Source organism: Pseudonaja textilis, chromosome 3 (genome assembly GCF_049901715.1).
Source record: "Pseudonaja textilis isolate UNSWEBS1 chromosome 3, rPseTex1.2, whole genome shotgun sequence".
In the NCBI taxonomy this organism is placed as follows: Eukaryota; Metazoa; Chordata; class Lepidosauria; order Squamata; family Elapidae; genus Pseudonaja; species Pseudonaja textilis.
In genome coordinates, this window is record NC_141992.1 from 68,172,538 (window position 1) to 68,198,574 (window position 26,037).

The following is a 26,037-nucleotide window of genomic DNA, read 5'->3' on the forward strand; positions in this document are numbered from 1 at the left end:
GGACTTATATACTGCTTCACAGTGCTTTACATCCCTCTCTAATCCGTTTACAGAGTCAGCCTATTGCCCTCAACAATCTAGCTCCTCATTTTACCAACCTCAGAAGGATGGAAGGCTGAGTTAACCTTGAGCCAGTGAGACCCAAACTGCCAAACTGCTGGCCACCTGTGATCAGCAGAAGTAGCCTAACCACTGCATTCTAATCACTGCGCCATCTCGGCTCTTTCTGGTAGAGCAAGAAGCAATGGGTGGAAATTAATAAATGAGAGAAGCAACATAGAACTAAGGAGAAATTTCCTGACAGTTAGAACAATTAATCAGTGGAACAACTTGTCTCCAGAAGTTATGAATGCTCCAACACTGGAAGTTTTTTAAAAAGATGTTGGATAACCATTTGACTGAAGTGGTGTAGGGTTTCCTGCCTAGGCAGGGGGTTGGACTAAAAGACCTCCAAAGTCCCTTCCAACGCTGTTATTCTAAATTCTAAATTTATGACCACTTTCCACAATTAATACTCATACTGAGACTTATTTTTTCCTGAGAGAAGCAAATGTTTCACAAACCTACTTGCAGGATGTCTCTTGAGAGGCAGAATCTTTGTCCACACTGAAGTCTAAATAGAAAGATTCTGGCTTGAACACAGATAAAAGTGATAGATTGTTAGAATGTAAAGATAAAATTTTTTCCCTGCTTAGGCTCCAGGGGGTGGTGCTCATCTACATTTCCTAGTTGAGGAAGCCAGCATTGTCCAAAGATCTTTCCGTGATCATATGGCTGGCATGCCTATATGTCAAAGTTCATGGAACGTTGTTACCTTCCCACCAAAGTGGTGCCTATTTTTATCTGCTTGCATTTGCATGCTTTCAAACTGAGGATATATTTAAAACTTAGTGTTCCTAAGAAAGCATACATAATAACGTTTTAATAATGTGAAATTACTTTGTGTTTACCTTTCCAGAAAGAGGGTAATAGTCAACAAAAAAGTTCAGAGTAAATGGTTTGTATTTTTCAGGTAGTCTCCAACCTTCAGTTATTTCTTCATCAGAAATGACATAGTAGTCTAGTGCCTTGAGTGAAAAAATGCTGTTAACAACAATGTGCCTATAGGCAATTTTCAAGCACAGTGGAGTGTTATACAAAGTAAGGGCAATAAGATTAGGGCAAAAAGATAATGAATGCACATCTTCCAGTGTTGAAATTCCATTATCATGTAGATATAATAATTGTAAATTCTTCATGTATCTCCAAAACATTGGACCAGGAAGTAATTCTAGCTGAAATAGGATTGAAAAACAATTTTAAAAGAGAGAAAAATGAAAAATGATTTAATACATATATTACTACACTTTAAGAGTATATAATTCTTCAAAAAGCACAACCATCAAATCTGGTCCATAATTACAATTTAGTACTCCCAAAGGTTGCCTTTTCAAGTACAAAAGAGAAAAAAGGCAGTCATTGTCCACCAATGAACTTTTAATTCCTTAAAAGTTTCCAATACAGAAATACCATAATAGAAAACATTCAGAATGTTTAGATGCTGGCTGGGGAATTCAGGGAGTTGAAGCTCATGCAACTTAAAGTTGCCAAGATTGAGAAACACTGGTCAATGGCAAAAAAGAAAGTGGAGAAATTACCAAAATATCTCAGTGTAAAATCAGTCAGTTAATAATGCCTATAGAAATTGGCAGCATGGTAGGTAACTAATATATCAATTAAAGGGAATGGAAGAATTCCAGAAATGAGACAATGAATTCTTAGGTATACCACAATGATCTAAAAACCTTCCTAAAATTATTTTAAAAAATTCCTCTAGCATTTTTAAGGAGCATTAAAAGATTTATTAGAAATTATTAACTATTAATCCCCTAGATTTAGACAACTTAAAAACAAGGGGAATGAATTAGTATAATTCATTCATAATTCAGCTCTACCTACAGACATTTTATTTACAGAGACTCCTAAGACACTTTTAATATGGCAATAATTGTATGGAAGTTATAACATAAATTGTATATGATCTATAAAATAATTTTGTGTTGTATGAATTTTAGATTATGTGTTTTTATAGATATAGTATAAAATATCAACAAAAATGATGATAAAAATACATTGTCTAAAATAAGTATTAAAGGCAAGCTCCTGGACCAGAGTTGCATGGGTTTTCAAAGGCATGATTAAGATTCTCTATTCATATAACAGGGGGACAGAATCTGACATTATCATCCTGAGTCAGTTGAGCATTCAAACTGAATGTTTTTTTTTTAAAAAAGAAGTAAAATACCCTCCTCCACAAAAAAAGAAAAATAAGGGAAAACTACAACACATGAAACAAGACAAAAAAAATCTAGAACAGCTATTTTTCAGGCTTCCATTTGGAGTAAGGATATTAAACATCAAACATTTTGAGCCAAAAAAACCCCAAAACACTCCATATCAATTTATAGTGCTTTGGCCAGTTAATTTTATCAATATTAAGGCTAGAAATAAAAATTTAACTGTGACTGATTGCTATAATCTTTAAATGCATTGCCAGTGAAATAAAACCCTGGTTCCTATAACCCATGACTAACACATAAAAAGAATCAAATTTTAAAGAAGATATTACACATATTTTAGGATAGATATGTGTGTGTGTGTGAAGGTGTTCATTAGATTAGTTATTCAGTTGGAATGAGCAAAATAAACTGATTTAAGAATCCATAAGCAGTTTCATTGGAAAACTCCATAATACTAAGACATACCTAGTTTGATGCAAACATTTAAGAGTTCTCTTCTATTGGTCTAGATTAGATTGAAGGTGAAGGTTTGTTCTCAGAGCTTGTGGGTTGGTTTCCTAAAGTTTTGTTACCAGGCTAGATTCCTAAACGCTGCTGAAGATATTATCTAGCCTGGTAACGAAACATTCAGAAACCAACCCACAAACTCGGAGAACGAACCTTCACCCACATCCTACACCTGATCTACACATATTTGTCACTATTGTATATATTAGATTAGTTTGAAAATTACACTTTTAAAGCCGTTACTACTCACCTGATTATTATGGAGATCCAATTTAATTAAATTAATGCAATATTCAAGTGCATCAATATTTGTAAGAAAATTACAAGACAAATCACATATTTTGAGTGAAACACAATATGGCATGCTTCGCAGATCATACAGGAAATATGCATGCAGTCTAACCATAACCAGATTTCTCAGTTTCTTTGCATCTCTTTCATCAGCAGTTTGGCCATATTCAAGTAGTAGTTTTTCAGAAACACAGACAAGGTATTCTAAAAATTCCTCCTCCATAATTATCTCTTTTATGGTTTATCCATGAGAAATCTAAAGGGGAGAAAGGATTACACAGTAAGTTACCTTTATTCAGCTTTCCTTTAAAACAAACCTTCAAATAAATAAACTAAATATCCAATTGCTCGATACAATTCCCCGTTTTATAAAAAGATAAGCCATAACAAAGAAGCTAGGAAGAAGAAAACATATTTAAGAGAAGATTTAAGAGCATGTAAACATCTGGTGGAGAAATGCCATTTTACATTTTATCAGATAAAGAAAACACTTCATACTTATACCACCACAAATAGGGAATAGAAATATTCTCAATGGCAAATTATTGATTTGTTTTGTTACATGACAGATTTCCTTCCTGTGTCAAATCTACTAAAATAACAAACAAAATAATAAAATATAATGATACATTAATTATATAATTCAGCCAATATAAATTGTATTGCCAGACCTTTGGGATAATTTGTGGATGATATAGATAACCTTGTAATCAATAAAACACATGAATTAAAAGCCATTTTAAAGAGTTCATTTTAAAGCTTTCTAAATCCTGAAAACAAATATATAAATATTATAAAATTTTATAAAATTGTTTTATAAAATAAAATGGCAGAGGGTTTCAAGGGTTCTACAGAGAAATGATTCTATTGAGAAATGACCAACGATCTATAATCTATAAAGGATAAGTCAACTGTTCAGGGCCTTCAAAATGGTTATTTAAAGAATCATATTTTTTAATCATTCTATTTATTTCTGTGTTTGTTTTTAGTCATTCATTACTGAGGCTTATGTGTCACTTCAATCACAACCAGCTGTAAATAGTATATACCCCAATTCAGTAAATAGATTTGGCAATAGCAATAGACAATAATGTATTTTAAATCTTACTTTGCCAAGGAATAAGATACTGACTATACCGAAAAAAGATAAACTATCACTTACTGCAGAGGGGATTCCCATTCTGAAATCAATCTCTAAGAACTGTCAAAGTAGTTAGATATAGTAGGTTTTTTCTAGATGCTCAAAGGGTTAGTGCTGAATTACAGTCTCTATTATTCCTGAATTTAATAAATTTAAGCTAGAAATGTTTACAAGCATAAAACTGAACTGCCTCCAGAAAGAGCTAAGTTTTAGTTCACTATCAGCCACAGAAGCTGACAGAGTGACTATTGGCCAATCATTACTAACATCCAGAAGAGAGAGTGCTATGCATACTATTTTGAGCTCTTGAAGAAAAGATGGAATATCAATCTAATAAATTAATTAATACATTACCAACATGCAGTGTCATATATTTAAACTTTGAAGATTTGAGGTTTTCAGGATGTCCTAGCTTTATGAACAGCAATGCTTAAAGTTGTAAATAAATCTACCAGGCTTAACTTGAAGTCATCATTTCAGCCCAAATTTCATACAAGCATAAGCGTACTCCTGAGCAGATAATGTTTAGAGTAGCAGCAACCAACAAAGAGAGAAAATCCACAGTGAAATCATGTAAAATCCCAAGGGCAAAACGTTACAGCTTCCATGATTTCCAAGACAGGAAGCCATAAGCCTTCATGGCTCAGCACTGTTCCAGCAAACTTCCTAAGCTCTGATTTCTCTCTATAAATCAATATCTAAGAAGAACTGAAACAATAGAGATTTAGCTTGTTTAGATATTTAAAATGTACAGACTACAGGAAGAAATTCCATAAAGTAGGGCTGTCAAAGAAAAGGCCTGATCATATCTAGTCCATGCTCCATAAATTTCATAAATTGGAAAGGGCTGTCCATGAACTCTGTAGCCATGTTTCATAAATCTCATAAATTGGAAATGACTATCTACAGATTCTCAGATGACTGAATCAAATGGGCAGATTCAATCCAGCCAAGATATTGCTGATATATTCTAATGCTGTACCATGTAGGGTTTTAAAAGTAATTTCCAACATTTTGAATTGGGTCTAGAAACCTACTGGCAATTACTGCGATTGAAGCATTGTTACTCTACACTAAAACTGACTTGCTGCCATATTTGCTGCCATATTTTGTACAAGGTGTAGCTTGAATTGTCTCCAAAAGCAGCCCTACACAGAGCTCACTGCAATTGTCCAGTCAGGTGATAAATCAGGGTGTTATCTACTACAGCACAGTTGTACCTGACATAAGCAGAAGCTGACTAAAGCCCATCTGTCTATGTTTTCCATCTACTTGGTACCTGAGCAGGTACTGAGACTTTAGAAGCATCCTCAAGTCAACTGGCCAAAGGAACAACCAGAACCAACATTACCAAGTAACAAGTAAAATTAGTAGAACTTAATCTAGTCTTGTTTTACCCCATCTGGAATTCACAGCTTTCATGCATCAGTTGAGGATTGGCTTAGCACCTGTTTGTTCCCAACAACCCAACTGCATAAATTCTAGGGAACTGATGGAAGAATGGGAACAATTGTGAATTGGGCTAGCAACATGCCTAAATTCCTCAGCGGTAGCAGATTTTAAATGGGGATTTTAGTGCAAAGTAAAATCTATTGGTTTCATGCAGAGATAGAGCTGTAACATGTTTCTAAATGAACTTTCTCAAAACAATGATGGCTTGTTAAACAGAGTTAGTTTAGGGATGAAATTATGCATATTAAATCTAATTTCCTCTTTATTTCTGTTCTCTCAATAGCTAGTATCACAGGAAGCAGCTTTTCTATAAAAAGTGCATTTTATAAGTGAACAAGTTTATTGGGGGGAAAAAACCGTATGAAGAGTACTTTTCTGGCCCTACAGTCTATTCTAGCCCTATACAGTAGTTTCAATGCAGCAATCAATCTTTCACAATTGCTAAAGAATGTTTAAAATGTAATACTTTCTAACTTTGCAAAATTAAAATTCACTTAGGTCACTGGAGATCACTACAGAAGTAATTTATATAGTCTTAACTGAGTAAGTCATAAAATTAAATGAGACTGTATTTTAATTTTTATGGAATCATTCACCTCATGTCAATATGCTTAGTCATAGTTTAAAGAGATGTCAATTTGATATTTACAGAATTAACAACACCAAAAATATATATTTATAAAATAAATATATAACATACATTTAAAGGCAGGGAAACCACACAGTTTCCCATATACAACATTACTGTAAGGGACACATAAAACAGTCATTTTGTTATGACCAAGATTAGTTTCAGACAATTCCTTAAAGAGAATTCTGTCTTATTCTTAAGACTTCTTTTATTGCAAGATTTGTACATGGTAAAACCACATCAAAGGGCACTATTGCTTCATTTTCTTTCATTTGCACTTTGCACCCTTATAATCTCTGGGAGACTAGGCATGAGCTCTTAAAATTAAAAAGAGAGCAAAAATATCTGTCAAGAATCTTAAAATGGACCATGGTATAGGAAATAAAATTTTCACATTTCAATAACGTTACATCAATATTTTTTCTTTAATGCTAATGAGACTGCATACCTAGTCAAAATTACAATTGAGACCCACTACTAGAGATAAATAGAACTGTACAGCTTATTCAACTGAAATTAACTGATACATTTGCTTGGCAATCCTAGTATTAAGTTAATGTAAGTATATAATAATTACCCCATTTGAAGAACAAGAAGCCTAAGCAGAATTATTTCTTGGTCATCTTTCTTTGGCTCTTCAGAGAAGAGCATAAAAAACTTGTTTATTTGGAAAAAGATTATGTCTATGAAAAAACTGATAAATTAGTAACTGGCTGAAATAAGAGGTTTCAAATGACAATGACAAATGAATAAACTTTTTACCTCAAGCCACAAATATACTAAATGCTATAATTTGTTAATTTAAATAAATAATAAATAAATACATTTGTGGACTCACTTTTAACAGAAGGACAAGATAATATTTGGTTGTTTTTAACCCAATGATTGTAGGAATTGAGGCCCATCTGGGTCAGTCTCCTAAGAAGGCATTAGTTTCTAAAAAAGAAGCTATTTTGTTTTGCATTATCAGGACTGTCCCCAAACATATTTATATTATTTGTATGAGCAAACATAAAAATAATATAAGCTATTCAAATCTTAAATCTGGCAAGAAAAAAATATTCTTTACACAATCACTCCTTTCAACTCTGAAAAACATTGGGACAGTTATCCAGAATTCAGTAACTGTTTTATTTCCCTATACAATCCTAGGATTAAACTATTTTTTTTTAGTGAAGTATATACCAACAAGCTGTGAACCTTTAAGGGAACTGGTGCACTTCCATATATTTATGCTTTTGTGCTGCTGTGTCCTCAGTACAATATAAGCAATATTTTTCTTGAACTTCGGGAATTTGCTTCAGCTCTATCTTGTGAACCTTCTGCTCATATAGACAACAGCTAGATAGCAGCAAAGAGAACTTTCAGTATATACAGTATTTGCTTTCCAGTAGCAGGCATCTGGGTTTTGGTTGCCCAGATACGGTAGCTTTATCAATAGTAAACCCAAAGTTGTTCTTTTTTTTTCCAAAAGTCAATTGGACTTTCCCAATTGTTGTTTTTCTCCTTTTCCTTTCATTGAAGACGTTTCTGAATCTTTTCAGAAACATCTTGGATGAGAAAACGTTTTCAAAGGAAAAAACCAAGAAAACTCCAGTTGTCTTTTTGAAAAAAAAAAAACAACTTTTGAACAACCATGACCAGGATGATTGAGAATCTCCATAGACACAAACCAGTTAAATTAACTGGATTTATATTCTGGTTCATGTGAATAGAAGGATTAAGCTACAAGATCCTGACAGCAGAACAAATGGACAAGCCATAATTATGCTACCTTTGCTTGTACACAAATTCTCTTTAGCTGTAGTTCTCAGATACTACCCATTTACACTTTTACTAAGTGATTTTAATTTAACTAATGGGGGGGAAGCCCCCAGGGGTCCTAGGAATGCACTAAAGAAAAATCTATTCCTTTTTTAGGGAGGTAGTATGGGAAAGGAGAAAAGAGTTTACAGTTTTTATAGAAATTGTAGCAGGACATACTAATTTTTGAAAAGAATACACTGTATTATCTATCTCATAAATGTTGCTTGAGCTTAAAACTGCATATAGGACGGAGAGATGAGAGGCCCTTAGTATGTTTAGAACTGGTTTTAGCTTGAATTTTTTGGCAACTAGAGACAACCCCCAGAAACTAATAATTATTAGAGATAAATTGTAAATAAGGGGCAGGGGAAAATGTATTTGTTTTAGATGCTCAGATAGATTGTGACAGCCTAATACTCAGCCAATGAGAGAAAGGTGGGAGGCAAACCTGCAACTGGGAGAGGGAATATAAAGGAAGTATATAGATGGCTTAAGACACAGGGGTCTTCAAATGTTCACCGTACCTGCTAATGCGTGATGCACCCTCTTTGCAAAGTAGTAAATAAAATTACCATTGTTTTCTTTTATAGGTTTTGGCTTGTAATTATATTTCAAAACTAGGCAATTCCCACAGCGGGCATACCTCAAAATGGAATTGAGCTGACCACGAGCAATGGAAGCAAGATTATGCCCCATAACCACCTCCCCTCCCCAACTAAAGATATAGAAGAACCTAGAAAAAAGGGCAGTTACCATTCTGAAGAGTAATTTTTGCTCCTACCCCAACTTTCTCAGGGCAAGGTAGCTCGCTGGATACAATGAGCCTTGGGGAAATCGTTCCTTAATGACCAGATTCTTCTCTGGGAGAAATCACCCCCCAAAGGAAGCAGCCCTCATTTCCTTTACGAGCTGCTCTCTTAATAAAAGGTATTTAGGTTTAGGTCGAGTCAGATTCCCGGGTTAAAAGCTTCCTTCTCCCTCTTGGTTTTTCCCAAGCTCTGCAGGTCAGAAGCAGCAAAGGTGGTCTTTGAGCAACTCCGGACACGCAACTCATCCAGCTGGGACCCTCAACCTCGGAATCTCCTCTCCCTTCCCTCCTTCCAGCGCTTTTCCTCCCCCTCCTCCTCACTCACTACTCCCTCCCCATCCCAAACGGCCCCCGTCGCCCGCCTTCCTGGGAGTGAATGTGGACCCCAGATTCGAGGGACGCCTTCCGGTTGCCAAGCAACCGACCTCTCTTCCCGCGCGACACCGAGGCCTGCTCGGCCCGGCCCAGTTAAGGAAGAGGCGGTGGCCTCAGGGCGGAAGCGCGAGAGAGCGAAGTGGGCGCCCGACCCCGGGATGCCGCTGGCGGGAGAGGCGGAGGCGCGCCGCTGCCGAGCGACGCGGAGGAGGCTGGAGAAGTTCGCCGAGTTGAGAGGTGGCTGCGAGCTCGGCCAGCAGCATGGGCTGTCTTGGTTTGGGGCCTCGGCAGTTCCTTCTTTGGATGGCTAGGCGGGTTGGCGGCTGTGGGAATAGGGACTTCCGCGTAATTGCTGGAGTAGAAACCAGCGTTCAGATTTCCTCCACCCCCTCCACCCCCCAGTTATTTCAGTGGGTGAGAAATGTTGGGGGAGAGGGTTAAATGACAGCATTTGTCAGAAGGCCTTTGCTATCACAGAGCCTTGCAGATGGATTTGCAGTCACACTAAACCATGGTTTACTGAGCGTCTTGGATAAAGTGCTGTTGGCTAGGTTAGGTCAAGGTGCTCTGCCCAAATCAAACTATTACAATTTAGTATGATAGTATGAACTTGGTTCTATTTCTTGATGGGGGCTTTGTAATAAATGAATTCAACGTTCTCTATGTCGTGGTTGATGTAAAATTTATCGTTCACATATAAATTGTATTGGCTCTTTGTAAAGGAATGAGCACATCAGATGTCATTCACTATAGAAAATACAGTGTTCTCATCTTGATAAAGCTAAGCATATCTGGCCAATAGACTGGAAAATTTTCACATGCAATAAAAGCATTTTAGTTCTGTGCGAAGTAGGGGACTGCAAAACTCACAGATTTGGGAACAGAATATTCCAATGAACACCAGATATTTTTGTTGGGTTCTAAAACTTTTTCTTCCAACCACATTTACTTCTGAAAATTGTCAAACCTTTTCTTTGCTCCCCAAGCATACGTTTTGTACATCATTGGAAAAGCATTTAAAGGATGCATTTTTAAATATGTTGGCGTATATATAAAGCACCTCTTTTTGAATGGCTAAGCACATTTGCAGGCTCATACAACATGGACTTTCTTATGTCCAGTAAAAGCACAAAAAGAACTATCAGGAAAGCAATGTTTGATAAATAAGGTTGAGATTAAGACTGCATGCTTTCCACAGAAATACAAACACCTTTTTAATAGAACCACAGAAAAGATACAGCTACTTTAACCATTTAATCATTAAAGAAGTAATGCATTCATGTCCCCACACATTCCAAAGTACCTTTTCCAAATCATTTTCAATACATGCACATCTTTTGGCACCTTAGGCAGCAAAAAGGAAGGCATTAATGGACAACTATGCATCAGAATTAGGTGAACCCAAGAAAAAAGAAAATGGTTGGACTTTAGTAGCTAACTGCAGTGTAAGTTACTTGCAGGTATTTTATGGTGGTGTTGGAGGAATATCACTTGTAACCAATTGGAGTAAGGAGTAGAAATCCCAATTCAAGGATTTTGAGTCTTGTTTGGGGTAAGAACATTTGAAATCAGTTTGGTAATTATTTGTTATAATGAATGACATTTCCTTTTTTCCAATCAGGTAAAACTGTGCAGACTGGAGAGTTTTGGGATGTTGTTGTGATAACAGCAGTTGATAAAAAGCAAGAAATAGCTTATCAAAAGCAATTGTCAGAAAAGCTGAAAAGAAAAGAATTGCCTCTGGGAGTGGATTATCATGTTTTTGCTGATCCTCCTGGACCAAAAATTGGTAGGTTTTGCAATTTAGAGAAAGTTAATATTAGCAAAATAAAGCATATATACCCATACATACATTCAAAACATAATACAGTCCTTCCATTGATGGGGCCGGAGCATTTGCAGGAAGGATGAGCAGAACAAGTGATGGAACTTATGCCGGAAATTGGAATAGAAATCTGAAAGAGCAGAATTTGCACTGTGTGGTCATAATGTAATCTAAGTTTGCTGCAGATATCCATTCATGATGCTCTCTCACCATCATGCCTCTCTTGAACGCTTGCATGTGGGAAACAATAGGATTGGAAAGGCTGCCATCATTCAAACTAAATTAAGTACTTCCGTTTCTTTCATTAAAATCCATGGAATTTAAAAATACATTAGCTGGCTTCTGCCTCAAGTTTGTTAAGTTTAACTTTTCAATCATTTGGTGAGAAGAAACAGAAACAGTTTGTGGTTAAATGTTCAGTACAATTTGATTAATTTTCAGACAGATAAAAAGGTTCTCCTTCTGGTGCATATTATGACAGCTGTATCTTTTACTGAAAGATTTCCAGAATGTCATTAGAAGCCAAATTATATTAATTAAACTTTCTAAAATATGTTCAAATACTATTATTATGCTTCTTTTGATTGAAATGTGAAATTTCATTGCCATTAATGAGCTGGATGTTCTTTTGGACAACATTTCTATTGAATAGACTCTTAAGGATCTTTCTAGTTTAGGTAGTATTTGTATTAAATTTTACAGTGTCTCCATTTATGAAAACTTTTTTCTTTTAAAAGTATTCTAGGGAAAAATAGAGATCTGGACATGAAACGTATATTTGAGATCAGCTTCATGATTTGTGTTGCATATTACTCCGCATTTATATATAATAAATGCTTTCCCAACCCTTTTTTAATGACTCCATCCGTTCTGTTAAGGACATAGAGGAGGGCGGTTCATTGGGCAATTCTAGCATAGGAACAAATTCCATGCCACTTGTAATTTGAAAAGGAGTTAATCCCATGCTGCTGTGCCTTGCATTGTTGTGTGCCACAAACTACCTGTGCATAGGATTAGAACTCACAGACTTGGGGCTTCTAGACCAGCACCATAACCAGGGGTGGGATGCTACTGGTTCTGCCTGGCTCTATAGAACCAGTAGCTCTGAAGAGCAGAAGACACCGAACCAATTCTGTGTTTGCTGCTGTTTGGCCCACCTGCCCGCCTGGGCTCTTACCTCTCCTTTATTCCCTACTTTTTCAACCTCAGCTGCTTTGAGCGGCACAGCTGAGGTTGAAAAAGCAGGAAAAAGGTATTTTCAAATGCTGCGCATCTGCGCGCAAACCTTTTCAGCTGTCTGGGCAGCACAGCTTTTGGTGTTATGTGCATGCAAAGCGCACATGCGTGCACAAAAGGTCACCGAACCGGTGGTAACACCGGTTGAATCCCACCCCGACCTTAACCCCTACACTAAACTAACTAACTGTATACTGAATTCTAAAAGGTTGATGGTGAATGTTTTGCATGACCTTGACCCAAATAATTATGGGTTCTTAGTATCTAATTGGACAAGCATATTAAAGGAAGTAGCTTCTTATCAGGTTTCTGTAATACAACTACAGAGCCTGATTAATCTTAAGATTGCCATCAGGTGTTTTTTTTAAAGCTACCATGAAACTTAAGTAAGTCCATATATTCCTTTGTTCTGATTTATCCTTGTTTTTATAATATTGAAATTAATTGGAATTTCTCAGCACTTTTGCCATGAGATGTAATTATACCTCATTCCCTATCTATGTGACTTTTGTTAATCACAAATGTCCATAAATATATAAGATACTCCTCTCTGGGGGTTAGAGATTCCCAATTTGAGCAACTTCCAAACACATGGACTAACTCTCAAGATTTTTGTAATCAATTGCTATACCTGATTTGGAGCATATCAGCAGCTTTTCCTAGCATGAACACAAAATGTCAGGAGAAACTACATATTTTGAGAGTTTCCTATCTTTTCCATGACTACTGTAAAAATGATGATGACTGATCCAAGTTCACTAAATAAATTTTGTAGCTGTGTGTGGTTTGAAGTAATACGACTTTCAAAAATAGATGTATCAGTTGGTTGCAAACTACTCCTGTTAATTCTTGTTATTCCTAAATTTAAATATGTTGAAATGTTTTGTAGGAAATGGTGGATCAACACTTCATGCCCTTCGGTGTTTAGAAGAGCATTATGGAGATAAATGGGATACCCTCACTATCATATTAATTCATTCTGGTAATTTTTATCTGTCAATCTATCTTACATTATGTAAGGTGCACGTCTGTTTGTTTTTTCCCTGAAGAGAGTAGTGAAGATGAATTTAGTTTCTTTCCAGTACAAAATTATACTCAAAGTCAGATAAGCATATTTAGGTTAAATTATAACCTGAACATGTGTTTAAAATTCTGTTCAAAACTCCTTAGAGGAAGGAACGATTGTAGAACAATACTATTAATGACCCATAAAAGTTCAGTTATTTATAATTTACATAAAGCTTGAAAGAATAAAGTATGACATTGGTACATAAAGTTGAATTTGGAAATCCTATATGATTTTTGGCAGAATTATTTCACAACTCACTAGAAAGCAGACATTTCAGTATCCCTGTGCATTAGAATATGATGAATCATAGATTTTTTGGTCTCTTATATTGATGTTTTAAGTAGGAGGCAAACAATCTGTAATTTCCTCCACACAATGCTTAAGATAGGAGATAGGAACACAGCCTTTTAAAATGAAGGTTTATAGCAAACAAGTGAATTGTACAAGTTGAGGGTTCTTTCAGAGTTTTCATAATGGAAATGCAGGGTACATGAGTTTTCCAGTTTAACATGTATGTTAGCTGTAACCTATCTGAAGAGTCCTGCCTTTGTGCTGTTTGTACATTTGGCTCTGTGAGGTATTAACCTATAAAGTTTTCACTTAAGTTCTCTGACCATACCAATCTCATCACAATTTTTCTTTCTTTGCCATTTTTATAATTATATTAACTCTTTTATCCTACAACTGTATGTACATTGCAGATTTATTTTAGCATTGTTTTTAAAAACATTCTGTCACTGAAATATTTTATAGAATCTTTGTCCAATTGAGGTGGTTTTACTTAGAAAATTACCCAGGTCAATGCTCACTTTGTTCATTTCCTTCTGGTTGGGCCTTATAGTCTCCAATAAACAGTTGTGCAGACATTATTTCTGATTATATTCCGTGCTACTGCATCCTCCCATCCTTTCAAAATCTGATTTAGAAGGTATGGGGGATTCTCTAAACAAATGGTAAGAATTTGCAGAGAAAAGCGAAGGGAACGCAAGTCCATTCATTCATAGAAGAGCATTTGTACAGCTAATCCTATACGTACTTTCAATTAAGAAACAATTAAAGCAAAGATTATCTTAAAGTATGCAGTATTCTACTATTTGCTCTTTATGCAACATCTAAAAGTAGCACTTATATCAAATTAAATAATAATTAAGAATCTCATCATTTCAGAACAGTTGAGGACAGCTATCAGAATTTGAATGTAAACTTTTACTTTGTAAATATTTACCACTTTTAAAAACAGTACAGCCTGTTCTTAGCCTTTGTAATATTTGTATCCAAAATTCACTACGTCCTGGGCTTCAGATATTCTGAATGTTCTAAGGGTTATCAGGAGAAGTTACTAGTCAGTATGTGTTTTCACAGATCTTTTTCATGCATCACATTAAAATATTTACATATTAAAGAATCAACCTCAAATAAAAAAAAAATTAGAATCTGTATGAATATGAATACAGGCATGCTTTGTTTATATTAAATATTCTTCATTTTTTCTGTTTTTATAAAGGTGGTTATAGTCAACGTTTACCAAACGCCAGTGCCCTGGGAAAAATTTTCACAGCTTTACCTTGTGGGGATCCAATTTACCAAATGCTTGATTTGAAATTAGCCATGTACATTGATTTTCTTGCTTGTATGAATCCAGGTGTTTTGATTACTTGCGCAGATGATATTGAATTTTATAATATTGATGCAACAGAACTCCTAAGGTTTAATCAGCCTGGATTTACTGCATTAGCTCATCCTTCCAGTTTGAGCATTGGTACAACTCATGGAGTTTTTGTATTTGAGCCTCCGTTACACCTGACAGAAAAAGAACTTGAGTACAGATCTTGTCATCTTTTTCTGCATAAGCCTAGCATTGAAAAAATGTATCAGTCTGGAGCAGTGCATAAAAGGAGTGATTATCAAACATCACCTTCTGGAGAACTGGGAGATTCACTTACGGAATCTGAGTTTGTATATACAGATAGCTTATTTTACATTGATCACACCACTGCAAAACTTCTGCTAACATTTTATAAACAGATAGGCAAACTTTGCTATGAAATAGATGCCTATGGTGATTTTCTGCAGGCATTAGGGTCTGGAGCAACAAAAGATTATGCAAAAAAGATTGAAAATGTCACAAAAGAATCAGGTCTAATAGAAATAAGGGAGAAGGTATTTAATATACTAAAAGGTTTGCCTCTCAATGTTATACTCCTAAATAATTCCAAATTCTACCATATTGGAACTACCCGTGAGTGTTTGTATCATTACACTTCTGATAGAAAAATGAAATTGGAGTTGGGTCTGCTGCCAAATGTTTTTAGCATCTGTTCAAACAAGGCAGAAGACTTGGATATATCAGCTTGTATCATTCATAGTATGCTTAGTTCAAAGTGTTTCGTTGCACCTGGTTCACTAATTGAATATTCTAGATTGGGCTCCAAGGTTTCAGTGGGAACAAACAGTATCATCAGTTGCTGTTCCATTAACACAAAAGCAGATATACCCCCAAATACTTTTATGACAACCCTAAGCATAAGAATTGATGGAGAATTAAGGTATGCGAGCATAGTGTTGGGCATAGAAGACAACTTGAAACAGAACGTGGAAAATCTTGGAGATATACATCTACTAAGTTTTTTTGGCATTGGTCTTAAACAATGCTTAGAGTTTTGGGGCTTGAGAATTTCAGATGAGCTCTTTTCGGGGAACAAAACATGTTTGGGTTTGTGGACAGTTCGAATCTTCCCTGTATGCTCCCATTTAAGTGATTCAGTAAAAGTGTCATTAGGGATTTTAAACTCGGTACAAAATAAGTCCCCATTTAAGTTAGATAGTTTTAAGCTGTTGTCTATTGAAGAAATGCTTTGCTACAAAGATATTGAAGACATGCTGAAATTCCGGCAGCAACTTTATGAAGAAATCAATCTGCAGAAACTGAAAGAGAAATCTATTATATAGAAGTGGCTGAAAAATGTTACTTTTCCCCATATTTTAATTCAATAATGGCTAATTGCTTTCAAGGTTTCCAAACCCCAGAAGCAAGCACTATGCATATTTTTTGTGTTTCATTGAAGTAGAAATAATGAAACTGCATTAAGACTGTTATTGTAGCATAACATTAATAATGCAAAAAATGCAGATAAACTATTCTTTTGATGAAAACATTAATGAAATATTTCAAATCTATAGAAACACAAAGAAGGAATTTTTCTTTGCTTCATATTATTACGTTTTCAGGGTTTTTATTAATTCAAGTGGGAAATACAAGTTATTAATTAGGAATTTGATTGAAAACTGCTTAAAAGTTTTTACATAGAAAAAGTTATTTCTGACAACATTCTATTTTTCAGAATTCATTACAAATAATAAAGGTATATTTCTTAAATGTATATTCATGACACTATTCTGTGTTTCATGTGTAAATTTGACATCCATTTACAAAGCTGCGATGAAGCTAAACGAAATGTGTAAATTAAGTAATCAAGATTTTGTTTATGTTTCATTCTAAATATGAATGGTATTGAGACAACTGTCATAACTTGGTCAATTATAGTTTAAGTATAGTTATAAATAAAATACTCTGTCTAGATAATTGATTGCTTATTGTACCCTATGACTATCATTAAGTGTTGTACTTCGATTCAGATGATTTTAAAATGCCTATTAGTCAATTTCTATGCCTGCCCATCTCACATATGTACTTGGTAGCTTACAATTAAATAGGTAAGACACATATCAGTACAAATTGTTAAAAAAAAAAACCAGCTGGGAATCATAAAAACCACCATTAACATGACCAGGAGACAGACTGCATCACAAATTTGAACCCCAGGTTCAAACCAAAAAAGTTTTCAAGACCTCACAAAACATCAGCTGAGACTCAGAACATGTTCTTCCTGGCAGATCTGGAAGGACAGAAAATGGAAAGTTATATAGAACTTGGTTCCAAGTCACGAGGGGCCTTAAAGCAACTTGAATTGTGCTTCGAAGCACACTGGAAGCTAATGTAGCTTGCATAGCAGTGGCATCACGTGCCAAATAAACAGTCCCATGAACTGCCTGCACAGCCATATTCCGCATTATAGAATACTCTTCAAGAGCAGCCCTACATACAACATATTGTAATACTTCAGTCTGGAGGTCACTTTCTGTAAATTCTTTGACATCCATCTGACAAAACGTCTATATTATTTTCAACTAATAGCTTTTTAAAACAAAATTATGATATTTACATGTATCTTCAGTTTTCTTCTGTTCACCTTTTTTGGAAATAGATTCTGAGGACAAGTCTAAAAACATAAATTGTCATTCAGAATCTAGCTAAAGTCTGAACAAATGAGAACATTACTGTGCGAAAGTTTCAGGCATGAATCCAAAGCACAGCATTTTCAAAATATTAAATTGCCTCTCAAGTATCTTAAATCTGAAGTACTGCAAGCAAAAGCAATCTTCTCACAAAACATCAATTCAACTTTGGAGATGTTTGTTTATGAAATTAAGCTTAGAGCTTAGAGCTTAAGCTTAGAGCTTTCCTAGTTATGCATAAAAGTGAAAAATGTAAGGAAGGATGAAAGTAGAGGAAAAAGACAAGGGGGTGAAGACAGCCTGGGCAACAGTAACAGAGTTGGCTGTGGGGGAGGAGGGGGGAAGGATTGTGGTGTTTGGGAATTCTGTGTACGCCTCCTGGAAATCTTTCTTTGCTTGGTAGTTAATTTTTCGCCTTTTCCTTCTTTTATGATTTCTATCTTCCTTGTTTGGCTTTGTAATTACTCGCAAAGATTAAATTACAAAAGACTTGCACTTCTTTCATGATGGGATATATGTCAGTAGCATATGGATGAGCGAAACCATGTCACTCACTCTGGTAGGCAAAATCTGAAACCTTGTTTAGGCAGATTTCTTCTTCTTTTTCTTCAGCGTTTGTCTCGCGCTCGGGCGAGGTCCGCTAATGTCCTTGAGTACTGCTTCCACACCTCTCTGTCTGCCACGTGTGTCGGGTCTGCCTTCGCGATCTCTAGATCGGCCTTGATCGTGTCCATCCAGCGTTGTTTAGGTCTACCACGCGGTCTCGCTCCTCCGACAGTCACCTTCATTACAGATTTGATGATGGATTCTTCCTTGGCGGCTCACGTGGCGAACCATCGTAGCCGGGACTGCCTCATGACCGTGGGGATGGGCACGGCGTTGAACCGTCTCACGCACTTCTTCGTTCCTGGACGCGCGATCGGTAGGGTGAGCCTACCGACCATCGGAGCATCTCGCATCTCCATTATCTGGAGTCTGCTTTCGGCTTCTTTGGTGCGTCGGCCAGCACTCTGCGCCGTATATGGCCCACGGGCGCACCACAGAGTTATAGATTTTCGCCTTCAGGCACATCGGCATCTTCTTGTCACAGAGGGACGCCCGTGACGGACTTCCATTTGCCCCACGCTGCATTGATCCTGGCTGCCACCTCAGTTTGTAGTAGGGCTTCTTCCCCAAGAGTAGTTCCCAGGTACTTGAAGGTGGAGGCGCGCGGTAGCTCCTGCCCGTTCACGTGGATGGAGCCTGTCATTTCATTATCAGTGGTCAGGTATTCGGACTTCTTTAGGTTCAGCCGGGCCGAACTGCTCGAGGCGGTCGTGCCACTGTTGGACTCGGTGCTCGAGTTCAGCCTTGCACAGGTTGGCCAGGAACACATCATCGGCGTAGAGCAGCGTCCATGGGGCGGGCGTGTACAGGTCGTGTGTAATTGTGTCCATCACCAGAATGAACAGCAGTGGTGAGAGAGCAGAGCCCTGGTGTACGCCGGCCAGTAATATTAAACTCCTCTGATATCCCAGCTGCCGCTTTACACGGCTTTTGTGACATCTGTATAGGAGTTGGACCCATTGTATGAGCAGCTCAGGCACGCCGTGATCTCGCAGTGCGTACCAGATGAGATCGTGCGGGACTCGGTCGAAGGCCTTTTCCAAGTCTAGGAAGGCGGTGTGGAGCGGGATTTTCTTCTCTCTGTGAGCCTCCATCAGCATCCGCACACCGAAGATGGCGTCGGTGGTGCTGTTTAGGCAGATTTCTGAGAGAGCAATATTGCCCTCCATCAGTCAGGTGTCAGTGATACAAATCAAACCTGGCCACATAGATGGACATGACCTTATTACAGATCACTCCATGCTTTTGTTCCTTTTTGTTCTTGCGACAATGTTGTGAAATGTATTAAGCTAAAAATTATGGCTAAACCAAGGTTCATAATTTGTGCACTTTGTAACTGAATCAGTAGTTGAACCCAGGTCCTTCTAGTCTTTGTCACAGAATCCAACTAACGCATCAGATTCCTGTGACCCCTTGTTGTATTATATAAATAGGAGTAAATAAATAAAGTGATGTAGATTTTAACTTGCCTCTGGAATCACAATAGAAGAAGGAGGAGGAGGAGGAGGAGGAGGAGGAGGAGGAGGAGGAGGAGGAGGAGGAGAAGAAGGAGAAGAAGAAGAAGAAGAAGAAGAAGAAGAAGAAGAAGAAGAAGAAGAAGAAGAAGAAGAAGAAGAAGAAGAAGAAGAAGAAGAAGAAGAAGAAGAAGAAGAAGTAGTAGTCTTTATTGATTAGCCCTTGGGCCATATCAAAGTGCAAAGTTCCAGCAACAATTTGTTACTAAAATTTAATAAAAGCAATTCAAAATGAAATTTGATAAAGTACTATTTAAAATGGAATCTAGACAAAATATGATTTAAGATGAAATAGTAATAAAATACAATCCAAAATAAAATTGTAATAATGTACAATAATTAAAGATATAGATAAAATATAATAACATTATATTTCGGAGTCGCCCTTGCAATCTACCCCAATCAATCCCTCATAGGCAGATCTCAACCGAATCATTTTGTTTAAATACTGTGCTACTTTAAATGTTATTTTCAAGTTCTAGCCGGACATAAGGGAAGTTATTTTGATACGGGTATCCCAATGGGTCATTCGTCTGATATATAGACCAGGATACCTGTCTCTCATCCTCTAATACAGGCAACAGTCAAATAGGATGTGAGCCAGGTGTTCTACCTCTGCCGCTCTGCAAATGCAGAGACGCTCATTGTACGGTATTGCATGAAATCTCCTGTAATCTAACCATTGTGTCAAGCTATTCAAATCAATTTAATAATAAACAAGGTAATTCAAATGATTAAGGCAATTAAAGGAAAGTTGTGAAATTTTCTAATTGAAGTCTTTTAAAATATTACTCAATTAATGTTTTTATTAATGGTAGTCAAGTTTTATTAATATCAAGTTTTATTAATGATAGCCATGAAACAATAATAATAACAATATCCATTTCAGGTTAATCAGCATTATTGTATTTAGATTTCAGCCAAAAAAAGATCCGATGCTACTTAAGTGATGACCATTTTTAAAACAGTCCTTACCCTCAGTTTATAGAAGCCTCGAGTCAAAAGAAAAGCTCGGAAGAAAGAAGGCCAGCAAATGCCACTTTCTAACATGAAATCTTAGAATCTTACATGTCTTTTTGTATAGTGGGAGGCACAGAATGGCTAAAAAGATTCAGATTCAAATATTCCATCTGGTCTTTGAAAAGCTCGGCAGTTAATAAGTTGCACAATAGCACTTTAAGTTAGTAAACTGGATGGTATTCTTTTTTTCTTCCAATTTTGCAAAGCTCATATGGTTACCCTCTCCTAGCTTCAGAACAATTCAGTTAAGATTGTAAGGTAGATCTGTCGGTTTCTTTGTTTGAATTTAGTTACTGCTCTTTGTCAGGTTTAGTTACCGTGTTTTGATTCTTCAGGGCTTCTCAGCTGCATTCTAACCTCTTCTATAAGATTAAATCCATGTGTTTCTGTGCACTGCAGCACCAAGTACCAATTCAATAAATAGCCTACAGTTTTTTCTCTTACACAAAACATAAAATCTTCCAATAACTTAGAGTAATGCTACCTATTCCCTTACTGACCTTGAACAGATTCTAGAAGCTTCTTTAAAAAAAAAAGTTTGGTATGCTCACTCTTGCCTGTTTTCTGTCTCTAAATAACTGCCACATTTATCATTAGTCACTTTCTAATGTTATTTATTTGTGTAGCTATGATCATGCTGGATTACATTTCCTCCTCTTGCTCCTTTTGTCTGTAAGCTTAATGAAAGCATAAGATGTGGAAGAACTGTTTTGGATCACAGCACAGCAGCATTTTTCTAGTATATACTAGTCCAATTTTTTTCCAGACTTTTGTGAAAGTCTAAAAAGTATTTGTTTTCAAGAGTTGTAGTAACTTCAATGAGTCAAAACTGTTCCTTTGTTATTTTAAAGAAAGCACCATCTTGTTAAACATTGTTTAATTTCTTATTTAAAACCTTTTATCTTACTGTCTAAATATCCATTTTGGAGGCAATCACAAGATATAAATACAGAGAATTGTTATGTTTTGAGTTACCTCTCATTAGTTCCTAATTCATATCAGTTAAATTATTTACTGATGGATGTATTGATTTATTTTTGTTTCTCTGGATTACAGATTTATTAATTTGATACTGCAGCCTGTTTTCAGTAATAATCAGATAATCAGATAAATTCATTGCTTATGAGTTTACCTAATAATTACTCAGGTAATGATATAGGACTGATGATAGGCCCTATATTCCCTGAGTATGGTCCACTCCTGGCACATCCCCTTTTAGCATATCACCACCTAATGTTATGCCTTCCCCTCCCACCCCCACCCCAAGGCTGCATGTGCCTCTATCCACCCCACTCAATTTCCAATGGATCTGCAATAGTGGTGAGTTCACCCATCCCTGACAGGGGAAGCCAAGTACCCTGAAGTTCTTCAACTCCATTTGTTTTCAGCACCATTAGGGTACTCAGTACCCAGCTCCCCCAAACTCCCACCACACACAAACACACTCTCACTATCATCCATAGAAAACAGCCCTTCTCACCCACTGACCATTCTCATTCATCTGACCCAGCAACCACTTCCTTGGTCTCTCATCCCAAGGGATAGTCATACAACAAAACAAACGAGGAAACCTAACCCGCAGCCAGAGTCAAGAGGCAGGAGGCAAGTAAGCATCTCCTCCCTTTCTTTGGAGATAACAGAAGGGAAAACTGTAGAAGGTAAGGCCCACAGCACTCTGCCACTCTGATGCTATCCCTCCCACCCAGCAACCACCAGTACCCCACTGCCCCAAAGACTTGCTGATGTCTCCAGATGGAAAGTAGAGTTGCAGGATAAAGGATGCTGGTAACAAAAAGAAGAAAATGCAGCAAATGAAAGCCCCATCTCTCACTGCTAGGGACCCTGGACTGTTTTTCCAGCCGACATCAGGCCCATAGCATAATAGGTGACAAACAGCAGGTCTGAAAAAGCATCCCACATTTTTTCCTCCGGCCCATTTCTCTGGCATGGCTTTCAGTTAGCTCCTTCAGCAAAAAGCATCTCAGCATGGCCAGCTCACAGTCCAATCATTCTAATATGGTTAATGCCTGACTAACTCTGGCTCACTCTAACCACTCTCATCCACTTTGATCTCCCCTTCAGTCTCTGGCTTCCTCTTGCAGTCACAGAGCTTCTCGGGGCGCCCAGCTTCTAGCAGCATGGTGATCTAATAGACACATTTGAAAAATAATATATCTCAAAACATCCCAAAGTACAAACTTTTTTTGTTTGGTAAATGCAGACCTTCTATGACAGGGAGAATACCAGCCAGATTAGTGGCTCTTACCCAATCCATTATACTGCCCAAGTACTAGTTTGGAAGACCAATGGCTCTGCTTGTGTTAGATGAAAAGGAGAAGTAAAAGTGGATATCATTTGTATATTGATGGCTCCACAGCTGAAATCCATGGATGACCACTCCCAGCAACTTCCTGAAGATATTAAAAATCTTAAGGCATAAAATGGAGCTTTGAGGGACTCCATACCTCAATTGCCAGTTACTAACTGTACATCATAAATAACCAAATTGAGACAACATAATAGGCCAGAATGGGTTTTTTTTTGTTGTTGTTATGGTTTATTCTAATATTTAAATACTGCCATTAAACGTTATGCATGTGTGAAGCATGTTCATGTCTTAGAACAGTGGATGAACCCTTAGCACACACTTATAATATGTACTAATATTGAGGATAATGAACAAATACTTCCTGGTATAAATCTATGAGTGAATGTGACTTGCCTAGATAATAAATTCTTACTATTAATTTTTTTTCTAAATTTTCTCCTGACACTCTGGTGTCAACTGTAGTATGATGTAATGTCTCACTAGCAATATTTATTGCCCAAGCTGTCCTTATCCTTTACTGTGTGTCGTTCAAAGTTTTAAACCTTTCTTCCTCCATCATGTCCCATGGTTTTATCTATTGGATATTTCTGTCAGACTAAAATTCAGAGGCAGTTAGATAGTTACATAAACCAAGAAAAGAAAGCACAAAGGAAAGAAGGAGTTACAGTTCATTTTGTGTAGAATTTTAAAACTGAAATCAAGCACATCATGCCATGCACACTCATGTAACGTACGCTTGGCTATTACATAAAATGTTGAGCTAGGTTGATAATGCCTAGAAAGATAGTTGATGATGAATATTGATATTAAAAATATTGCTTCATGATCCAACTTCCATGAGCAGCACAAAATGAGGAGAGTAGAGAGTAGCATCTACCTGTTTCCATTTGAAATGAAATATTACAGAATCTCTAAAACATTTTAAGGACTACATGTGTTCTTTCCAAATATTCAGGTTGGGAATAAGCAAACTCAAAGAGCATATCACTTCTACCAGATTATTGTTTCCCCATTTTCATTGACAAACATGACTTATTTTTTTCACTCTTCATATCTAGCAACAACTTTTATTTAAATGCTTGCCTTCAATAACATTTCAACAACAATCAAGAGAGTGTCTCAGAGACTTCCAGTTTGAGCTTCTTTGGCGACAGACCGAAATCTGTGATCGTGCAGTTTTGATCTGTGCTCACTGCTGGAGTGCCCCAAGCCGGCTGGTTTTGGGGCTAAGCCACCCCATAGAGGTGGTGAAGAGGGGGGAGACTGCCAGCAGGGTTGAGGAGAGTTGCATCTCTCCTCCCCAGCTGGCCTTACTCCCTTTCCTGAAGGCGGTTGCAGCAGTGGTCAGAAATGGCCACCTCAAAGAAGAACTCAACCAGAAAAGAATGTGCAGAAGGAAGATAAGAAGAGAAAGTTTTGGCTGACGGGGTCTAACTGGAAAAACAACAATACAAGGTACCCTGAAATTTGAATTATAAAGAACAACTTTGTTCCAAAAGAAGACTTTGAAGTGGCAAATGAGAGAGGGAAGGGAAAGGATTTGGGTTTTTTTCTTTTCTTCTCTATATTGATAACTAAGAGATTTAAGCAAGAAATCAACAAAAATCCACTTTGACAGTAACAGGTATTTAAGCTGAAAATAAAATGTCAGTGGTATAATAAAGATTTCTGTATTCTCAAAAACTTTTAAAAGAAGGAAAAAATCAAAAGGCTGAAGACACAAGCCTGAAGATGATGAATGAGACTTCATCGAAACGTTGCCTAGATACTTCCAATTTTACGCGGGAGAAAACCCGAATAACCAAAGATCCACATACAAATACCCGCAAAAACCTCAGAAAAAAATATATATATATTCTTATGTTTTCGCGGGTACTTACATGTATGGTATTCAGCTTTGCTCGGGTATTTTCCCATGTCATTGTAGTTGTACTTTTAAAGTACAACTACAATGACATGGGAAAATACCCGAGCAAAGCTGAATACCATATATATTCATATACATATACATATATGAATTTAGAAAGGAATGAGATAATGAAAAGTAAGATTGAGAAAACGGAAGGGAAAAATAATTGAGAAAATGTTAAAATAGTCCATATAAGATCTGGAATAGAACAACACAAAGATGAATATGAAATTGAATTTGTGTCTGTATGGAGAAGTGATAACCCGGGACCATGCTATTCAAAAAAAAAAAAAAAATTTTTTTTACTTGTATTATGTTTTGTGAAAACCCAAATAAATTTTTTATAAAAAAAAAGAGTGTCTCAGACATATTCAGAATTAATACAACCATTCTCCTCCTCTACTCTCAACAATCTGAATTCATTCATAAAAACTCTTAATTTGATTTGTAGAACAATGGAAGAGATTTTATCCATGAATGTTTTGATAGTAATTCCATACTGCTTATCTAATTCCATATCTACCAGGATACATTTGGAGCCATTTCTGTGATCGCAATAACTGCTGTAGATACAACCTTGGTCCCTCACTGTTGTTTTAGTTGTTTTTGGCTGTGCATGAAGTTATAGAATGGGTTAAAAGTGTTTGCAAGTATTTTTGCTGTGTTCAACATTTTTTTCACTCTGATCATTTAACATGCTTCTCCACAGTATAGACGTTTTGTAAACACAGCAGTTTTATTTAGCCAGAGGAACTTTCTTAAATCACACTTCAGGGTTAGGGTTCATCTCATCTTTGGATTTCCTTAATCCCTTTTTAATTCACACTCTTGTTCTGCCCCCAGTAGTTAATTTTACAAGGAGAATATTAATATCTACAAAAACAAACAAATAAATATTTAGGGCAAGAGGAAGGAGGTTTTTGTTCAGAGGTGGTATTCAGCA

The 26,037-nt window shown here is 36.6% G+C and overlaps 2 protein-coding genes across 3 annotated transcripts in view; one reads left to right on the forward strand and one right to left on the reverse strand.

Annotated features, from left to right (window-relative positions):
- LRRIQ3 (leucine rich repeats and IQ motif containing 3) overlaps positions 1-8,981 on the reverse strand; it is a 60,811-nt gene extending 51,830 nt beyond the window's left edge. Inside the window, exons 1-3 of the mRNA XM_087930025.1 lie at positions 8,861-8,981; positions 3,037-3,333; positions 951-1,274 (exon numbers count right to left, since the gene is read on the reverse strand). Of these exons, the coding sequence (XP_087786151.1) occupies positions 951-1,274; positions 3,037-3,300 (588 nt within the window). The 5' untranslated portion in view covers positions 3,301-3,333; positions 8,861-8,981. The remainder of the gene's footprint in view (positions 1-950; positions 1,275-3,036; positions 3,334-8,860) is intronic.
- A 415-nt stretch (positions 8,982-9,396) lies between these two features.
- The window catches only part of LOC113436045 (serine/threonine-protein kinase TNNI3K), a 256,652-nt gene continuing 240,011 nt past the window's right edge, over positions 9,397-26,037 (forward strand). Inside the window, exons 1-4 of one of the 2 annotated variants that reach the window (XM_026700176.2) lie at positions 9,397-9,527; positions 10,912-11,079; positions 13,241-13,333; positions 14,925-16,800. In XM_026700176.2, the coding sequence (XP_026555961.2) occupies positions 9,449-9,527; positions 10,912-11,079; positions 13,241-13,333; positions 14,925-16,369 (1,785 nt within the window). In that variant the 5' untranslated portion in view covers positions 9,397-9,448 and the 3' untranslated portion in view covers positions 16,370-16,800. Of the gene's footprint in view, positions 9,528-10,911; positions 11,080-13,240; positions 13,334-14,924; positions 16,801-26,037 lie in introns of those variants that run through there. The other variant, XM_087930027.1, reaches the window with a different exon arrangement.